We start from the raw sequence: 16,797 nt of genomic DNA, 5'->3' as shown, positions 1-16,797 counted from the left end.
AGGAAAGGAAAGGAAAGGAAAGGAAAGGAAAGGAAAGGAAAGGAAAGGAAAGAGAAAGAATACACACAAGCAAACAAAAAAAAAAAAAAAGTACTCATTCAGAAAATACCTTAGAGTGTGGCAGTGCTCTATTTCTGTAAAAATGATTTTAAAACTAATAAGAGGTGCACATAAATGTTCAAATTTGTAAGAAATCTCTTGTAAGCTTAGCTGTGGCTCATCAGAACATCTACAGTAGTTACCCATCAGCACAGGAATGCTTATAGATAAGATGAAAGTAGTCCTTCCTATTAATCACATATCCGACTCCTGCTTTCTTCAGTATTTAAATCAACTCCATCTGGTTCTTACTATTTAGCTGTGCATCTTACCTTTCATAACGAAACATGCTTACTGCTGAAGAAGCAAGTCCAATATGATTTGAAGTATTAGATGAAGAGCGGTTGCTTAAGTCTGGAAACAGCTAAAAAAAAAAAAAAAAGATCAGCCACGAAATGAAACATATGACCAAATCACCAAATCTTCACTGGGTGACTGGGTGTAAATTGGTTGAACTCTTGCTGATTTCAGTGGAATGTACTGCAGCTAATGTCCCAAGCCACTATTCTTTGTGGAGCACATCAAACAAGATGCTAGAACAATGCTTATATGTGTAAGAAACAATCTCATCATAATGTAGACTAGTCATGGATTTATAATCTTTTATGGAAGAGACAAGGCCTAAGTATCTAGAAGGAAATTACTCTGCCTATGTTAACTAAAGCAAACATAAGCAAAAATTGTCCTTTCCTTGGGGGTGCTCACTTTATTTAGAGTCCTAATTCAGATTCTTTTCAACTGAATGTAAATGTAAGCCAAATAATATTGAGACAATACAAGCAAAGGAACAAAGTAGCTTTCTATGTTTTTTGTTCAACAACTTCCTTCTCATATTCCCATGACACTGTCTCAATTCTTTTACAATTTTGAGAACATAGCTACACTAAGCTGCTTTCACTGATGAGTTTGTGGAACAGTATGTAAGAATCTAACCCATGAACAAGTCATGTTGCTGAATGACTGTGAGGAAAGGTAGGTAAGATCTCTTCTAGTAAGGACTCACAAGAATGTTACAATGCACCAGTAGGATCTGGACAAGTATGTATAAATCTGTGGTGAACTTTGTTCTTTTGGGGGGCCATTATGGAACTGCCATGACATCTTTACCAGAAATACTTGTTATGATCTTGACATACATGGAGGCAGGCAGGATCTGGTACAGGCCATGCCAGCAGGCTCTGATACTTGGGAAAACATGGGGACTCAGAGACTAGAAGCAGCTACCCAAATAGTCAGGTCCATATCCTGGTCACAGGGTCAGCAGAACTCCCCCTGAAAATGTTGAAATTTCTGCCTTTGGCAAGAATGCCAGCTATGCATCTTTATGTCACCAGAAGGCCTGGTGACATAAATACCACAGCTACAACCCTTTCTCTTTTACAGCTTGAGAACTACATCGTGGAAAACATGAAATCGGATATGGTGCAGCTGCAGCAGAATGCTGTGCAGAATCACACCGCCACCATGCTCGAGATAGGGACCAGCCTCCTCAGCCAGACAGCAGAGCAGACGAGAAAACTCACAGATGTTGAAACCCAGGTATGTTTAGGAAGCAGTTTCCTAAAAGCTGTTAATTGCAGAGAATTTTCGCCATCCTCCTTCTTTTCTAATAAATCACCAAACAAAACTTTTCAACACAGGGATCCAAGAAACAAAAACACTCTGTTTATTGGTACAAACAGCAGTGATGACTGACACTTTTTATGTGTCTGTCTCTGATTTCATTTGGTTGGCATATTTAGCTCTGTGTGTGTAAGGCAGCCTGTAAGGACAGATCAGGAAATTAAATCATTTGACTTAAATATCTGTCTCAGTTACCAACTGTGAATGATATACGTGTCAAGTTAAATAATGAGCTTCAGGCTAAAATAGAGCCTCTCTTCTACATTATTATTTGCCTTTATTATTATTATGAGGTTTGTTTACTTTCTACAAGATGTTTCCAGATGAAATGTAATGCAAATCAGTAGCTTTTATACTGTGGAGAGAGAGGGACAAGCTTCTTTATAAAGCACCCTATATCTCTTATTACTGCAAAATTTTATAATATTGCATGAATGTAAAGAGCTATTTTCACATGATTCCTAGAACCAAAATCACTTATTTGGTTCAAATGACAGCGTATCACTGTTATTACACAGAGTACAATTTCGTATTGGGCTTATTGCAATGACATGTACAGCTTTTTGCCTTTTGACTACTTCTATCAGTTTAAGATGAATACCTGTTTTCCCAGTTTGTGCTGAGTTCCTCTTGATCTTCCTAGCATGTGGTATGTTACCAGCTGAAATGTATTCGCTGTTCATTTAAAGTGCAGGAATTAATGCATTGTATATATTTGGTTTGTTTCAGTAGCATGTGTACTTCTTGAGAGATAATAATGTTTTTACTCACGTTTACAACACATAATGTTATTATGTAACTGCACTACAGCACACTGAAAAACTGCAGCAATTATGAAAGACAGATGCTTTAATTATCTCTAGCTAGGAATGATAAGTACAAGCTGTTGCTACACTGCCTTATGCAGGTTCCTTTTTTCCTTCATCCTGGTTAGCAGACCAACTAAAGTGACATGTTAAGCTCTAATTACCACAAATTTGAAAAGATGGCATATTGACTTATGAGAATGTTGGGGAAAGTATTTAAACAGAATATCTAAATCAATACAATAAATACATCTAAATTCAACAGAATATTTAAATGGAAATATAAGCTGCTAAGACCTTCTATGGAACGTAATAGCATACACTCAGGAAAAAAAAAAAAAAAAAAAAAAAAGTGAGGTGAGTGAGGTGTAGGAACCTACATAGTTATATGTGTTGAGTACTCATTTGTTATTCCCTCAACCAAGTAGGTAACTTGCATTGTTGATGTCTCACTTTCCCATTGAGGAATCAGTTCATGGTAGAGGCACCGCTAGCAACTTCCTCCTTCTTATGTGTATATCTATATATATAATATATACTTATAGCTGAAGAATTTAAAGGATTCTTAAGTTACCAGTGGATATCCACCTTGCTTCAATCCTGGCTCTGACTTCCAACTCAGTGACAGCGTCTCCTAACTTGCCTCTCTCAGCAGCATGAGAAAGTTCTTGTAGTCCCTGGCTCTACCAGCAATCAGAAGAGTGGTGCAGGTGGCTCCAGAAAGTGAACCACTCCTGTTGGCAATGATGGAGGTAGACAGTTGTGTGGCTGTGGTGGGTCATGACCTTGGCTAGTTGCCAAGGGACCACTAAGCCACTCCACCAATTCTCTCCATCAGCAGGACAGGGGGAGAAAGTAAGATAAAAAAATGTTGGTGGAGGTAAGGACAGGAGTTTATGCACTAATTACTATCATGGGCAAAATAGAATCAACTTGGGGAAGATAAATGCAATTTATGGCCAACTAATAACAGACTAGGTTAGTGAGAACTACCAGTGTGGGGTCTGTCCCACAGGATACAGTCCTTTATGAACGGCTCCAACATGGGTCCCTCCCACAGACTGCAGTTCTTCAAGAACTGCTCCACAATGGGTCCATATCATGCAGTGCATTCCTTCAGGAGTGGACTGCTCTAGCACAGGTTCCCCACAGGCTTCACCTCTTGCTACACCTCCTGCCCCAACATGGGCTCCTCTCCATGGGCTGCAGTTCTCACCAGGAGTCTGCTCCTACATTGGCTGTCCATGGGCTGCAGCTTTCTTGAAGGCACATCAACCTGTTGTGGCATGGGCTCCTTCACAGGCTGCAGCATGGATAACTGCTCCAGCATAGTCCTACGTGGGCTGCAGAGGGACAACCTGTTATCACTGTACTCTCCGTGGTCTGCAAGAGAATCTCTGTTCCAGTTCTTGTAGCACCTACTCCCATTCCTTCTTTACTGACCTTGGTGTCTTCAGGGTTAGTTCTTTCACTCCTCTTTCCCAGCTACTCTTGTATAACATTTTTAACCTTTCTTAAATATGTTATTACAGAGTCACAACCATCATTACTCATTGGCTCAGCAGTGTGCCCCTTTTGGAATAACATGGAACTAGCTATGTCCAACATGGGACAGCTAGCTCCTGGACTCTTTTCACAGAAGCCACCCCTGCAGTCCTTGTGCTGTCAAAACCTTGCCACATAAACACAGTATGTTGGCAAAGATGTGAAGGTCTGCAGGATATAAGGTTGAGAAAGACAGGCCATGATCTCTTGCCTGTAATATGTAGTACTTGCAGCACTTGTAGTACTTGTAATACTTGTAGTATTACTGCCTGTAATACGTAATACTCATACCAGAACAAGAAAATTGATGGGTTCAAGATACAGAGCCTACTGCTCCTTAAATCTCACTGAACCCTCCCAAATTCTTATTTATCCAAAATGCCACCGTGTCCGTTTAGACTTTCTTTCACACCTGAAACTGCACTGAAATCTCGTAGGCTGCTCCACAGATGTGTACTCTTAGAAAATCTATAGGTGCCTTCCTGTCACCTTTAACCCTTACCAACCTTTGTAGTAAACCATCAGTTCCTGCCAGGTCCCTCTGAAACTGTGGTCCCTCTGAAACTGCCTCCTGGCACTTCCAAATGTATCCATCTCAAACAACAAAAGAGCTGCATACTGATCAATTCCAATTTTTTCAATCACTGTATCCTATAAAAAAGACAATTCTAGTTGCTCTGTGAGCATCAAGAGTTTCATTAAGTTTAATTCAATTAAGACACTATGTAGATTGAGAGCTTTTTTCTTTTTTCTTTTTTTTTTTTTTTCCATGTTCTGTAACATACGTTCCTATTAGGCGTGTATGAGAAAACCTTACTACATACTATGTAATCCTATGATGAGACTGATACTTGGCCTTTCCAGAAAGGTCTGATAGGTTCCATTAAAGAGGAATTATGTTCAATTCCATACGTGATTACATATCAGCTGGTGTTAGTACACATACCTATGAAAACTATTTATACATACTTGTCTAGACTTTATATAATGAAAGATGATATACCAACAAAATCAACCATCATTAATTAACGGTATTTTTCTTTTTTCTTTTTTTTCTTTTTTTTTTTTTTAAGTCTTCTTTTAGTTTGATGTACCTACTAAAACTTGTGCTATTAATACAGACCAACCCCAAGGTGAAAGACAATTGCACAAAGCAGTGTTTAAGATCACAGCCTTTATCTTCTTAAAAATCTGTTTAAGAGAGCAAGTAGTGATAACATAAGCAGACACCAGACTTCTGCCATCACTACACAAGAGAGATCTCAGGGGAAAGCTAAAGTAGGAACTCCATCTATAAAACAGCAGATTCAACACTTTGGCTTGAATCCAACTGCTCTTGCACTCTTCTAGTTTAAGCATGCTATGTAAGAATGCATGTTTGAAGCATGCCTCTTGTTCTTCCCAGTGAAATGAAGCTTATTTGGTAGTCACCTTTCCTTCTTCTGCTAGCCTAGTATTTTTCTACAGCAAACAGGGTGACAGACTATCAGCTGTTGCATATCAGTGTAGCTTGATTGAGTAAATTTGCACCAGTTGAGCTGCTGAGGTTAAAAAAGGATTTAGAAATCAAAGTCATTTCTGACAAATCATCAAATCAGAGTGAAATGACTGCATTAATGTTTATGTTGCTATAGCAACACAACCAGAACAATATAAACATTAATGTTTCTAATTTATCCCTAAGGTGCTAAATCAAACATCCAGACTTGAAATTCAGCTACTAGAAAATTCACTGTCAACATACAAGCTAGAAAAACAGCTGCTACAACAGATGCATGAAATTCTGAAAATTCATGAGAAGAACAGGTAAGAATGAATAGCTGATCTCTTAAACTCTTTCTCTATTTATCATGAAGAGGTCTGTGCATACTTTGTTCCAAGCAACCCATGGAATAGAAGAAGAAAATATGGTGAGTACAGGTAATATTTATGCAATGGTTAAAAGAGCTAGGGTGTGAACTTACACTGTGCTAGCTAGCTCCTTATGACAAATGTAAGTTGACTTTATTGCTTTTTGTTTGCACTGTAAGTTCATATCTCAATTTGTTTCATGACAACTCAATCATACAACTATAGCTTCTGCTACTGAAAAACATAAGGATAACTTGTATGCATGTTTTTAAGCAGACAAATAAATTTTGAGATCATCACCTAATTTCAAAATCCATATGAAACAGAAAATCTTCAGAAGTACATCTAAATGTAATGAACACAAGGATCCAAGAGGAATCTCTCTTTAGACTAAGTATAACACTTCATTCTGCATCACATTCTTGGAGCCATGCTTTATTTAAAAAATAACAGAACAATAAACACGTTGGATTTATGCTGAAATTGAAGAGAGAGGAAAAATAAAAATACACCAACTCTTCAGCAGCACATAACTTACCAAGCTGTGAAGTTACCCTTTCTGTGTTACAGTATTTTTGTGAATCCTGTAAAGCCTCTGGACTCAGCATTTGTGAGGCTAATTTCATACATCGACAGTGGCTTAGTTTGGCTCCTGAACTGGGGTGCATAACAGCTGATGAACTGACAGCACACCCAAATCATCCAAACAAGTAGTGCCACAAGGAACTGAGTGGCTGAACCAGTCTAAAGCCCAAATTTGGGCACCTCTCTGGGAATACCTGAAATCCCTGCACATGCAGCCTCTGTCTCAGAAGAGGGGTGTGCACAGGGGGATAGTTTGTCAGAGTTTGTCTCTGATGTTCCTTCCTCCTCATGCTTTTCCCTGGCTCCCACAGGGTCCCTTCCCTTGGACTGCAGTCCTTCAGGATAAGATTGCTCAAGTGTGGTGTCCTCTATGGACTGCAGGGGGACAGCCTATGCTACCACTCTCTGCGGGCTGCAAGGGAAATTCTGCTCAGGCACCTGGAGCACCTCTTCCCTTCCTTCTTTGCTGACCGTATTTTTTGCAAGGTTATTTGTTTCACATTTTTTCCTCACTGTGATGTGGTGGTTTTGCCCTTTCTAAATATGCTGTCACAGAGGCACCACTAGCATCACTGCGGGGCTCAGCTGTGCCCTGCTGTGGAACTGGCTAGAGCTGGCTGTATTTAACATAGGGTAGCCCCAGCCTCAAGGGCAGCCCTGGCCTTTTCCCACAGAGGCTCCATCAGTCTCCTCCCCTCAAGCTCCACATCCAAAACTTAGACACAGACACCCAATACAGTGGCATAAAGCCATCTTCTTTTGTGGTTGCCTGTCTATAGACCTGCTGTCATTATTGCTGTCTCTTTAACAGCCATGTTTAAGTAGGGAGGTATCTTCTAGAAAGAATAACTGTGGTGTAAGTCTGGTTAGAACTGAGGTTCCCATTTCCTGTGTATGCTATAACTGACAGTGAAATAGAGCAAATGGCTTTATATGTGAGGTAGATACTGAAGCAGACTGTACGTGCACAGGGTGTAATGTATTTGTTAAACTGAGATCATATGGTTTGCCAAAAATGCTGCTGCTGGACATGAATCAGCAACGACTGAGGTGGAACGACTTTGCCCTGAGTTATACGTGAAGCAGACTAACAGTACCATGAAGCTGCTGGGAAACGAAGGCAAATAACCACATAGTGATGACAAATAAAATATGTAATTATAAAGAAATGTGTTTAGCTGAAAAGCTGGCAAAATAATATACAGTGAGTGCTACTGGTTAAGAAAACTGGCAGTTTACAGCTTATAAAACTGCGGTAAGATTAAATAATTCCCCTAAATGTTTGTGGGTGTTTTATTGTTATTATTATTTTTATTTCAATTTTGAATTGACCCAAAGATTTATTTTTTTTTTTAAAGTAAATTCTTGTATTTTTATCTGTTGTAATCTATTTAGCAACAAAATTTTATTGACTGATCAAGAGACTGAGTCATTTATGTGATGCTTTGTGTACTTAATCTGAACTTATTTATTTTAGCAACACGTCAGGGTGTAAAGCCATGTCAGTAAACAAATAAGTTTGACTTAAATTGACCTTTGACTTGACTGACACTATGAAGAAATGATCTGTGTCATTATAGTATGGTCTAGCTTGGTATTTAGGAGGGAAAGGAGAGGGGGTATGTTAAAGAGCAACATTTAATATCCAGTTGTTTGTCTTATAAGTATAGGTATATGTGTTTCATTATACTGAAGCAAGAACCTAGCAAAGACTTTCCAGGTTTCATTGCTATCTGTGCTCTTGGGACTGATAAAATTAGGGAGAGGCCAGTGGCATGATTACAGCAGCTGATTATTCATATTTTAACGTATCATCATCTAGTCCTACCAAAAACTGTGTAATCTTGGTCTTTGTAAGGTCCTGATCCTGTGCATATGATCAAATGCATATGTCAATTTCACTGTGAGGCAAAGATCACAGGAGATAATAGGTTAATGAATGTGCCAATGATTTTTATCTTGCTTAAATTTAAACATTACTTAAAGATTATCTGATGGTGGTGTTCGGTATTTGTTAGCAGTTAAAATGTATAACATCAATATATATATATGTATAACAATCCCTCTGTATAACATCATTTTCAAATTAATAAATTAGAGAAGTCCTTTTATCCATGTTGTCTGTATGGACCTTTCTTTACAGTAGGTGGGAATGAGTACAGGAACTGTTATAATCCAAAATGTAATCAAAATAGATTGTGTACTTTGGGCAGATCACTTCTATCTCTGTGCTAAAATTCCCTCCATATAAAATAAAGATCCTAATCACTTTCAAAGAACTGGAGTTTGGATGAAAGAAATGTAAAATATTATAATAACTGATTCTTGATTATACTACAGTAATTTGTATATTATCCTGAGATAAAATGAGCACTGCTTATCAACAGGGGACCAATGCATGTTCCATGGACTAGAAATATATCTATTCTTGGCCTTAAATGCTTTACTTCCTGCCTCTGCTGGGAAGAGTGGCCAATTTTTTTCTTTTTATCCCACTGAAGTGAAAGATATTTCATAGCATAAGTAGACTAACATTTGCCCCAGTATCTTGTTTCTATTGAATGCTGTCATGCCATAAATAATTTATTCTTGTGGGTTCCCACCCACTGTAATGTAAATGGTGCTGTTTTACACTGCCATTTTTTTCCCTCACAAGAGATTTTTAAAAGCTATTTTAATTTATTCTTGAAAGATTTCTCTGCTTAAGTGCTTGATTTTTTTTTTTTATTATTTTTTTTTTAATGTACCCAACTGCATTTAACTTACTGTGTGCCATTTGTTTTCAATATGCAAGTGTGAAAACTTTTCTGTTTCATTTGAGTGAATAAAAAGAAGTATAATGTATTCTGGATCTTCCAGTATTAAGCAGTGGAAGTGAAATTTAAACATAAGTTTTAACTTGAATTTGCAGAAAATCAAACTAGATTAATGGTCAGTACAAGAACTACTGTATCCTAAGGTGCATACTTAAGAATGATGAATTACAATTTGACTGTGTAAAAGATAAGGAAACACTATATGAGTTTTATTTGCAAATGTTGCACATACTGAAAAAGATAAAAACATTTTTTTCCATTTCACTTTTGTGATTTCAATAGTGAGTCTCAGTAATGAAAAATTTCACTAACCTTTAGAAATATAGGGATACTTTTTTTTTTTTTTTTTTTTTTTTTTTCCAAATGTCCTTAAACCAATAAGACAACCTACTTACGTACCAACAATCAATACATACCAGTGCACAGAAAAATTCACTCATACAAGCAACTACAAAGCAGCTATCCTAATGATAAATATAATTCTTGTAGTCAAATGTGTTTAAGTTCTCTACCTGTTTATCTTCCGATACATACTTAATTCAAGAAAAACATATATGTACAGCCAAAGAAATTTTTCTAATGTGACATTCATTTTCTTTATTTATTGAAGAGCTCAACAAAGTAAATGGCTTTATCTGTATTTCTAATAAGTCCAGATTTCTTAAAAGATTAATTTAATGCAAAAGATGTCCATCTCTAAGATCTGGTCTATATCCTGTTCCCACATGTCTAAACTGAAGTCTCGGAAAACAAAGATTAAAAAATAAATAAATAAAATCTTAAACAGCCAAGGTCTGGAATGGATTAGTGAATAAACTACGTACCTTATAAGGCAGACTGTCTAAACCAGACTTCCTTCCTCCCCTGAGAGCTACAAGAGTGCTTTCTACATGCTCTGCTTCATCACCTTTCAAAATGATAGTAGTTTTCACTGGAAGTTATTCTTTGACTTCTGTACTGGCTTTCTACTTCCTTCAGTGTTATCAGAGGGCTTAATCTGTATCAGATGGACCATGTTTAGTTGCACCAAAGCATCCCACTGGCTTATATCCTAATAAAGGTAACGTAGGTGTAACAACCCCTTGTAATGCTACAGGCTTGGGGCAGAGTGGCTTGAGAGCTGTGCAGAGGAAAAGGATTGGGGAGTGCTGACTGATGTTCACCCAAACATGAGCTGGCAGTGTGCCCAGGTGGGCAAGATGGCCAGCGGCATCCTGGCTTGTATCAGCAGTACTGTAGCCAGCAGGACCAAGGAGGTGATTGTCCCACTGAATTCTGCTCTGGTGAGGCCGCACCTTCGGTACTGTGTTCAGTTTTGGGCCCCTCACTACAGGAAGGACATTGAGGCCCTGGAGCATGCCCAGAGAAGGGCTACAAAACTGGTGAGGGGCCTGGACCACAAGTCCTATGAGGAGCAGCTGAAGGAACTGAGGTTGTTTAGTCTGGAGAAGAGAAGACTCAGGGGAGACCTTATTGCTCTCTACAACTGCCTGAAATGAAGGTGTGGGGAGCTGGGAGTCGGCCTCTTCTCACAGATAACTAGTGATAGGACTAGAGGAAATGGCCTCAAGTTGCGCTGGGGGAGGTTTAGGTTGGAAATGAGGAGACATTTCTTCTCAGAAAGAGTAGTCTGGAATTGGAATGGGTTACCCAGGGAGGTGGTGGAGTTACCATCCCTGAGGGTGTTTAAGAAAAGGTTGGACCTGTTGCATAGGGACATGGTTTAGTGGGCGACATTGGTGGTAGGGGTATGGTTGGACCAGATGATCTTGGAGGTCTTTTCCAAGCTTAATGATTCAATGATATCATTTGTTGAAAATGCATTCCCAGCCTGAACACGCTAGTGGCACATGGTTACTTTTGAGGAAAATTGAAAGTTTTTTTTTGTTTGGTTTTGTTTTGTTTTCATTATATTTAAATGTCTTCTAGCTAACAACTCCAAGGAAGGAGTCATTGTCCAACTGATAACATAATATTTAGCCATGTTAACAACATTTGTTTTTCATAACTTCATTCTATTCCTTACATGCCTGATTTTGCCCCCCACAAATTGAAGGTTGCATTATAATACTGTACATGTATCTCTGTGTGTGTATATGTGTGTGTGTGTATGATTCTTCTAGTGAATGGTGATTTATTTGTATTGTATTGTAGTTCCCAAGACTGCTTCATCTGTCTATGTCTGTAATGCTTTCAAACCTATAGGAAAATTATGCAGTAAATTTGCAGTAAAAGAGAGACAGTCACTTCATCTTGTCCATGCCATTTTACTGGAAAGTGTTATCAAAAAATGTTGTACAACAATTTCAGTCAACGTTTACAGATTGATTAATTGGTATAGAGACAGACTTCTTTTGGCTTTCTCTAAGTTTGTATGTCAGCAACAATCGTTAATGAAAACAAGTAGAAATATTTTCACTTTAAATCTGTCTTCATAATGTCTCTTTAAAATTTTGATAAAATCAATCAGCAAAGTTAATTCTTTGTGGTATTTGGCTGTTAGAAATTATTCAATGTGGAAAGAAGAAAGATAAAATAGAGTAGTCTGACAACAATTTAAAAATCTAAACATCTCTGTAGTTGATTTCAACATGTTAAAAATGTATCAATTAGTTTTCTAGAACTTTTTATTATTTAAATGAGCTACAATGTGTATTTATGTAACAATAATATGTGTGAAGAATTCTGGCCACATTATAGCCAAAGGCCACAAGAACAGCTTTTCTCATGCTGTTTAAGGATTTCTTCCTTTTGGAACAGGCCAGTACAAACGTCTCCAATCTATGTGAAGTTTTTACTTTTGTTCATTAGAGCTTTGAGCAAAGGTTTCTCACTGATTCTTAGTAAAACAAAATGAAATGCAGTTGTTACAGATTTCTCCCAGGAATATAGGGAGTGGTCCTATCTTCAGGACTTGCTCTTATCTTCTGTAGATTTGTGGATATGAAAAGATCATTGCACAAATGCATATGCATTCTGTAAAATAGCTTAGTTTTGCAGTTTATAATAACAAGACTTTTAATCTACATAGAAAACTGTAAAGGAACCAAGTGCTGTGACACTCCCATCTTTCCACCACATGTTGTTGACACACCACTCATAAATATTAGGATGTATTATTGCTAAAGCTGTAAAACATCTGTTTGCTGTCTGTCTGTAGACGCCAAACAGGGAAGCTCTAAACATTGTCAGTTTCTTCCTTCTTACTTGACATGGACAGTGTTGCTACAAATAAGACTGTCATCACCATGGGTTCACTTACTGTGGTCTTAAGAAGGCTATGGTGAGAAACAAATAACACAATGTGCATATTGTGGCTGCCAAAGACAGTCTTATATATTAAATTATTCAGATATGGAAATAATTTAGATTTGGACATGCAAATTGATCATGTCTTCTAGACCTTTCACTGTCTGTGGTGCCCTCCTTTGGACACATTCTAATAGTTTTATATTCTTCTTATATTGTGTAGCCCCACACTACACACAGTACTTTAGGTGAGGCTAAACCAGCATTGAGTGTAGTGGGGCAGTCACTTCTTTTGACTCGTTAGCTATATTGTGCTTGATGCACTTAATACTGTTGTCCCTTTTGGACACCAGAGCACATTGTTGACTCTTATTGAGCCTACCATCAGCCAAAACTCTCAAACCCCACCACAGCCACTTGTTCTCCAGTCTGTACAGACATCCAAGATTACAGCATCCCAGGTGTAGAATCCAGCACTTGTTCTTAATAAATTTAATATGGTTGGTGATTGTCTAGTGCTCTAATCTATCAAGATCTCTCTGTAAGGCTTCTCTGTCCTCAAGAGACTCAATGGCTCCACCTAATTTAGTGTAATTTACAAACTTAGTTTACACTCAACTCCTGTGTCCAGGTCATTGATAAAAACTTTGAAGAGAACTGGTGCTAAAATTGAGCCCTGGGGAACACCATTAGTGCATGGCCGCCAGCCTGATTTACTATTACCCCATTACGCCATTTACTGTAACTCTTTGAGCCTTGCCATTCAGTTGGTCACCCATCATACTGTGTACATGTCTAGCTGTATGCTGGAGATTTTGTCCAGAATGATACTGTCAGAGACAGTATCAAAAGCTTTACTGAAGTCCAAAAAACTCACATCCACAGCTTTCCTTTTGTCCGCTAGATGGGTAACATTGTCATAAAAGGATATTAAGTAAGTAGGTTGTCACACTGTGCTGTGGCCACATCTAGCACACATTCTATCACAGACTGTGCCCAGGGACCACCTTGTTCCTATTCAAAGTCCATTAGTATAACTTACAGTGTATCAGAAAAAAATACTTTCCACTTAAATAAAATATTAATAATAAAATATAAATAAAATATTTCAGCATAAAAATGCTGAACTGATAAAATTCACATATAACTTTTTATTTTATTGAACATTTTTTATGACTAAAAACAATTCCTTCAGAACATTTTCATCCATTCCTGCTAACTGCACCAATTAGTCTAACAAAGCTCAAAGACTTACACGCACATGCACACACACACACACCCAAAAAAAAAAAAAAAAAAAAAAAAAAAGATCCCTAGCATAAAGGCAGTGTGTTTAATGTTAGAGTTCAAGTGATGAAAAAAATAGCCACAGGTCTGATAAAGTGTTAAAGTAATTTATTATCTTTGGTTTTAATATCTAGACTTTGTTTTATATTAAAACCTTCTATCATCAAATTCTAGCCCACTGAATCTTGTTATGCTTTTGTTACTAATCAATGAGCCTTTTAGAATGAAATATCACATTTCCTCTTGCATTTGGGAATGAAAATGACCCCAAGAAAAAGTGTTTTCCATTCCCATCCTTTCATTTTTTCTTCCCTCTTTCTCAGATACTTGTGATTTTCACAGAATTCGATATCTTGATTTTGCAAAGTATATTTTCTTCAGTATCTATATAAGTAATGTAAGTCCCACATTTATAACATTTCAGAGAGAGATTTGCTGTTTAGTTTCCTTAATTCAAAAAAAAAAAAAAAAAAAAAAGAGAGAGAGAGAGAGAAAGAAAGAAAGAAAAGTTTTATATTACTCTAGCTTGTACAGCAAATCCAAGGCCTGAATTTAATCTTTACATTGTTATCTTTTGTAACAGCTCATATTAAGGCTTTGTGATATCTAGTAGAAACAACTCCATATGGATTTTATTACATTCTTCAGTTAGGTTAAATGACCTGAAATTATGCAGGCATTTTGCCACTGATCTATTATCCAGAAGAAAAAACAAAGGTGGGGGAGAGTGCAAATAAATAAAATCTAAGACTGACTTGGACAGGAAGCGGTTTGTTGGGAAGTTTGTAATCACCAGTTGGTTTATGGGCTTGAGAAACACCTCTTTTGGCACACACAGCTGGATTACTGAATGAAGAAAGTAGCAGAGGGAATGAATTTATTTCTTTATCTAATATTAATAAAATCTTTCTGCTAAGCTCCCACCTGTGATTGTTTAATATTGATGGGCAGCTAAGCACCACCATGCCATTCTTTCACTCCCCCTCCTCAGAAGAAGAAAATCAGATGAAAAAAGCTTGTGGGTTGAGATAAGGACAGAGAGATCACTCAGGAGTTAACATCATGGGCAAAACTAACTCAGTGTAAGGGAGATTAATGTAACTTAATACCTCTTGAGAACTGAGTAGAGCAGTGAGAAACTAAAATCAAATTAAAAACACCTCCTCATCCACACTCTTCTATCTCCTGCCCCCTAAGCTAGGGAATGGGGGGGTGCAGTCAGTCTACAGCACTTTGTCTCTGCCACTGCTCCTTCTCAGTCACTCTCTGCCCCTGCTCCCCATGGGGTCCCTCCCACGGGATGCCGTTCTCTCCAAACTGAGCCTGCGGGGGCTGCCCACAAGCAGCAGCTCTTCAAGAACTGCTCCCACATGTCTCTGTACCATGGGGTCCATCCCCCAGGAGCACACTGCTCCAGCATGGAGCCCCCACAGGTAGCAGCTCCCCTCAGAGCCCCTGCTCCTTCATGGGCTCCTCTCCACGGGCTGTAGTGTGGAGGTCTGCTCCATGTGGGACCCATGGGCTGCAGGGGGACAGCCTGTTCCACCAGGGGCCTCTCCACAAGCCGCAGGGGAACTGCTGGTGCACCTGGAGCACCTCCTGTCCTCCTTCTGAACTGACCTTGGGGTCTGGAGGGCTGCTTCTTGCTCCTCACTTTCCCAGCTGATTTTCCACAGTAGGTTTTTTTGTTTGTTTGTTTGTTTTCCCCATTTCTTAAATCTGCTCTAGGAGAAGCCCAACCAGCTCACTGGCTCGGCTCAGGCCAGCAGCAGAACCCTTAGAGAGGCCACCCCTACAGTCCCTTGGCTATCCAAACCTTGTTTGGATATGTAAACCCAATTCACCACAACAGTGTCAAAGCACCGGCCTGAAAAAGCGTCTTGTTCATGATTGAAAGATCTTATCTATGAAATGTGAAAACAGATACCATTCACAAGGTATACCATCATTTCCCAGTTTCACACAGCACATCAAATGGTAATTCTATTGTGGGTTCCATATGCTTTGATGGTACTCCATAGTTCTTAATGCTTAGCTTCTTCCATTCAGTTGTAAGGCCATTCACAAACTCTTCCCTATTTTATCCATTTTTATTTATCTCTTACGTTATTGACCCATCCATAATACCATTGATGTCCTCTTCAATGCCCTGCTCTTCTCCTTCCTTTGCCCACTTTTGGCTTTTCTGCATGAACTTCTTATATACAAATACGTTACTGGTCATATTCTCCTGCACTTGGATGAGTATAACAACTCCATGCACATTGTTCTAAGTACTAGTGTATGCAAACATCTTAAGTTGAACCCTTAGAGATCAGTAATATTTGGCTGCTTGATGGAGAAAGTCAATGGACTGAATTAGAAGTGACATTTTTAGAATAAATAATTTATGTACTGAATTCCAAGGTGAAAATAAAGTATCATTGTTTTCTGTATTAATAAATATGCAGGCATGAAATAATATCGGCTAATTGTTTTATTTCATTTTAGTTTACTTGAGCACAAAATTTTAGAAATGGAGGAAAGGCATAAAGAGGAACTGGATACTTTGAAGGAGGAAAAAGAGAATCTACAGAATTTGGTCACTCGACAAAGCTACATAATCCAGGAGCTAGAGAAACAGTTGAACAAGGCAACAACCAATAACAGTGTCCTGCAGAAGCAGCAGCTTGAATTGATGGATACAGTTCATACGCTAATCACCCTCTGCTCCAAAGAAGGAGGTAAGAAAGCTGAATTATAAAGCATTAAAACTACTAGGAAATTTCTTCTGAAGTGCCATATTTTTGGAACAGTAGAATTAAATGAGCTTATTCCAAAAAGGAAAGGACATGGAGATACTTAAGAGACATGTGGATGTGGTGCTTAGGCACATTTTTTATTGGTGGGCTTGGTAGTGTTATATGATGGCTAGCCTTGATCATCGTATGGGTCTT

General features: G+C 38.3%; 1 protein-coding gene across 1 annotated transcript in view; it reads left to right on the top strand.

Annotated features, from left to right (window-relative positions):
- ANGPT1 (angiopoietin 1) overlaps window positions 1–16,797 on the top strand; it is a 174,104-nt gene that overhangs the window by 75,904 nt on the left and 81,403 nt on the right. The window contains exons 2-4 of the mRNA XM_035318508.1: window positions 1,483–1,638; window positions 5,758–5,879; window positions 16,352–16,584. Coding sequence (XP_035174399.1) covers window positions 1,483–1,638; window positions 5,758–5,879; window positions 16,352–16,584 — 511 coding nt within the window. The remainder of the gene's footprint in view (window positions 1–1,482; window positions 1,639–5,757; window positions 5,880–16,351; window positions 16,585–16,797) is intronic.

Source organism: Oxyura jamaicensis, chromosome 2 (assembly GCF_011077185.1).
Source record: "Oxyura jamaicensis isolate SHBP4307 breed ruddy duck chromosome 2, BPBGC_Ojam_1.0, whole genome shotgun sequence".
NCBI lineage: Eukaryota > Metazoa > Chordata > Aves > Anseriformes > Anatidae > Oxyura > Oxyura jamaicensis.
The sequence above is the reverse complement of the archived record's forward strand: the minus strand, read 5'-3'. Positions and strand labels throughout refer to the sequence as shown.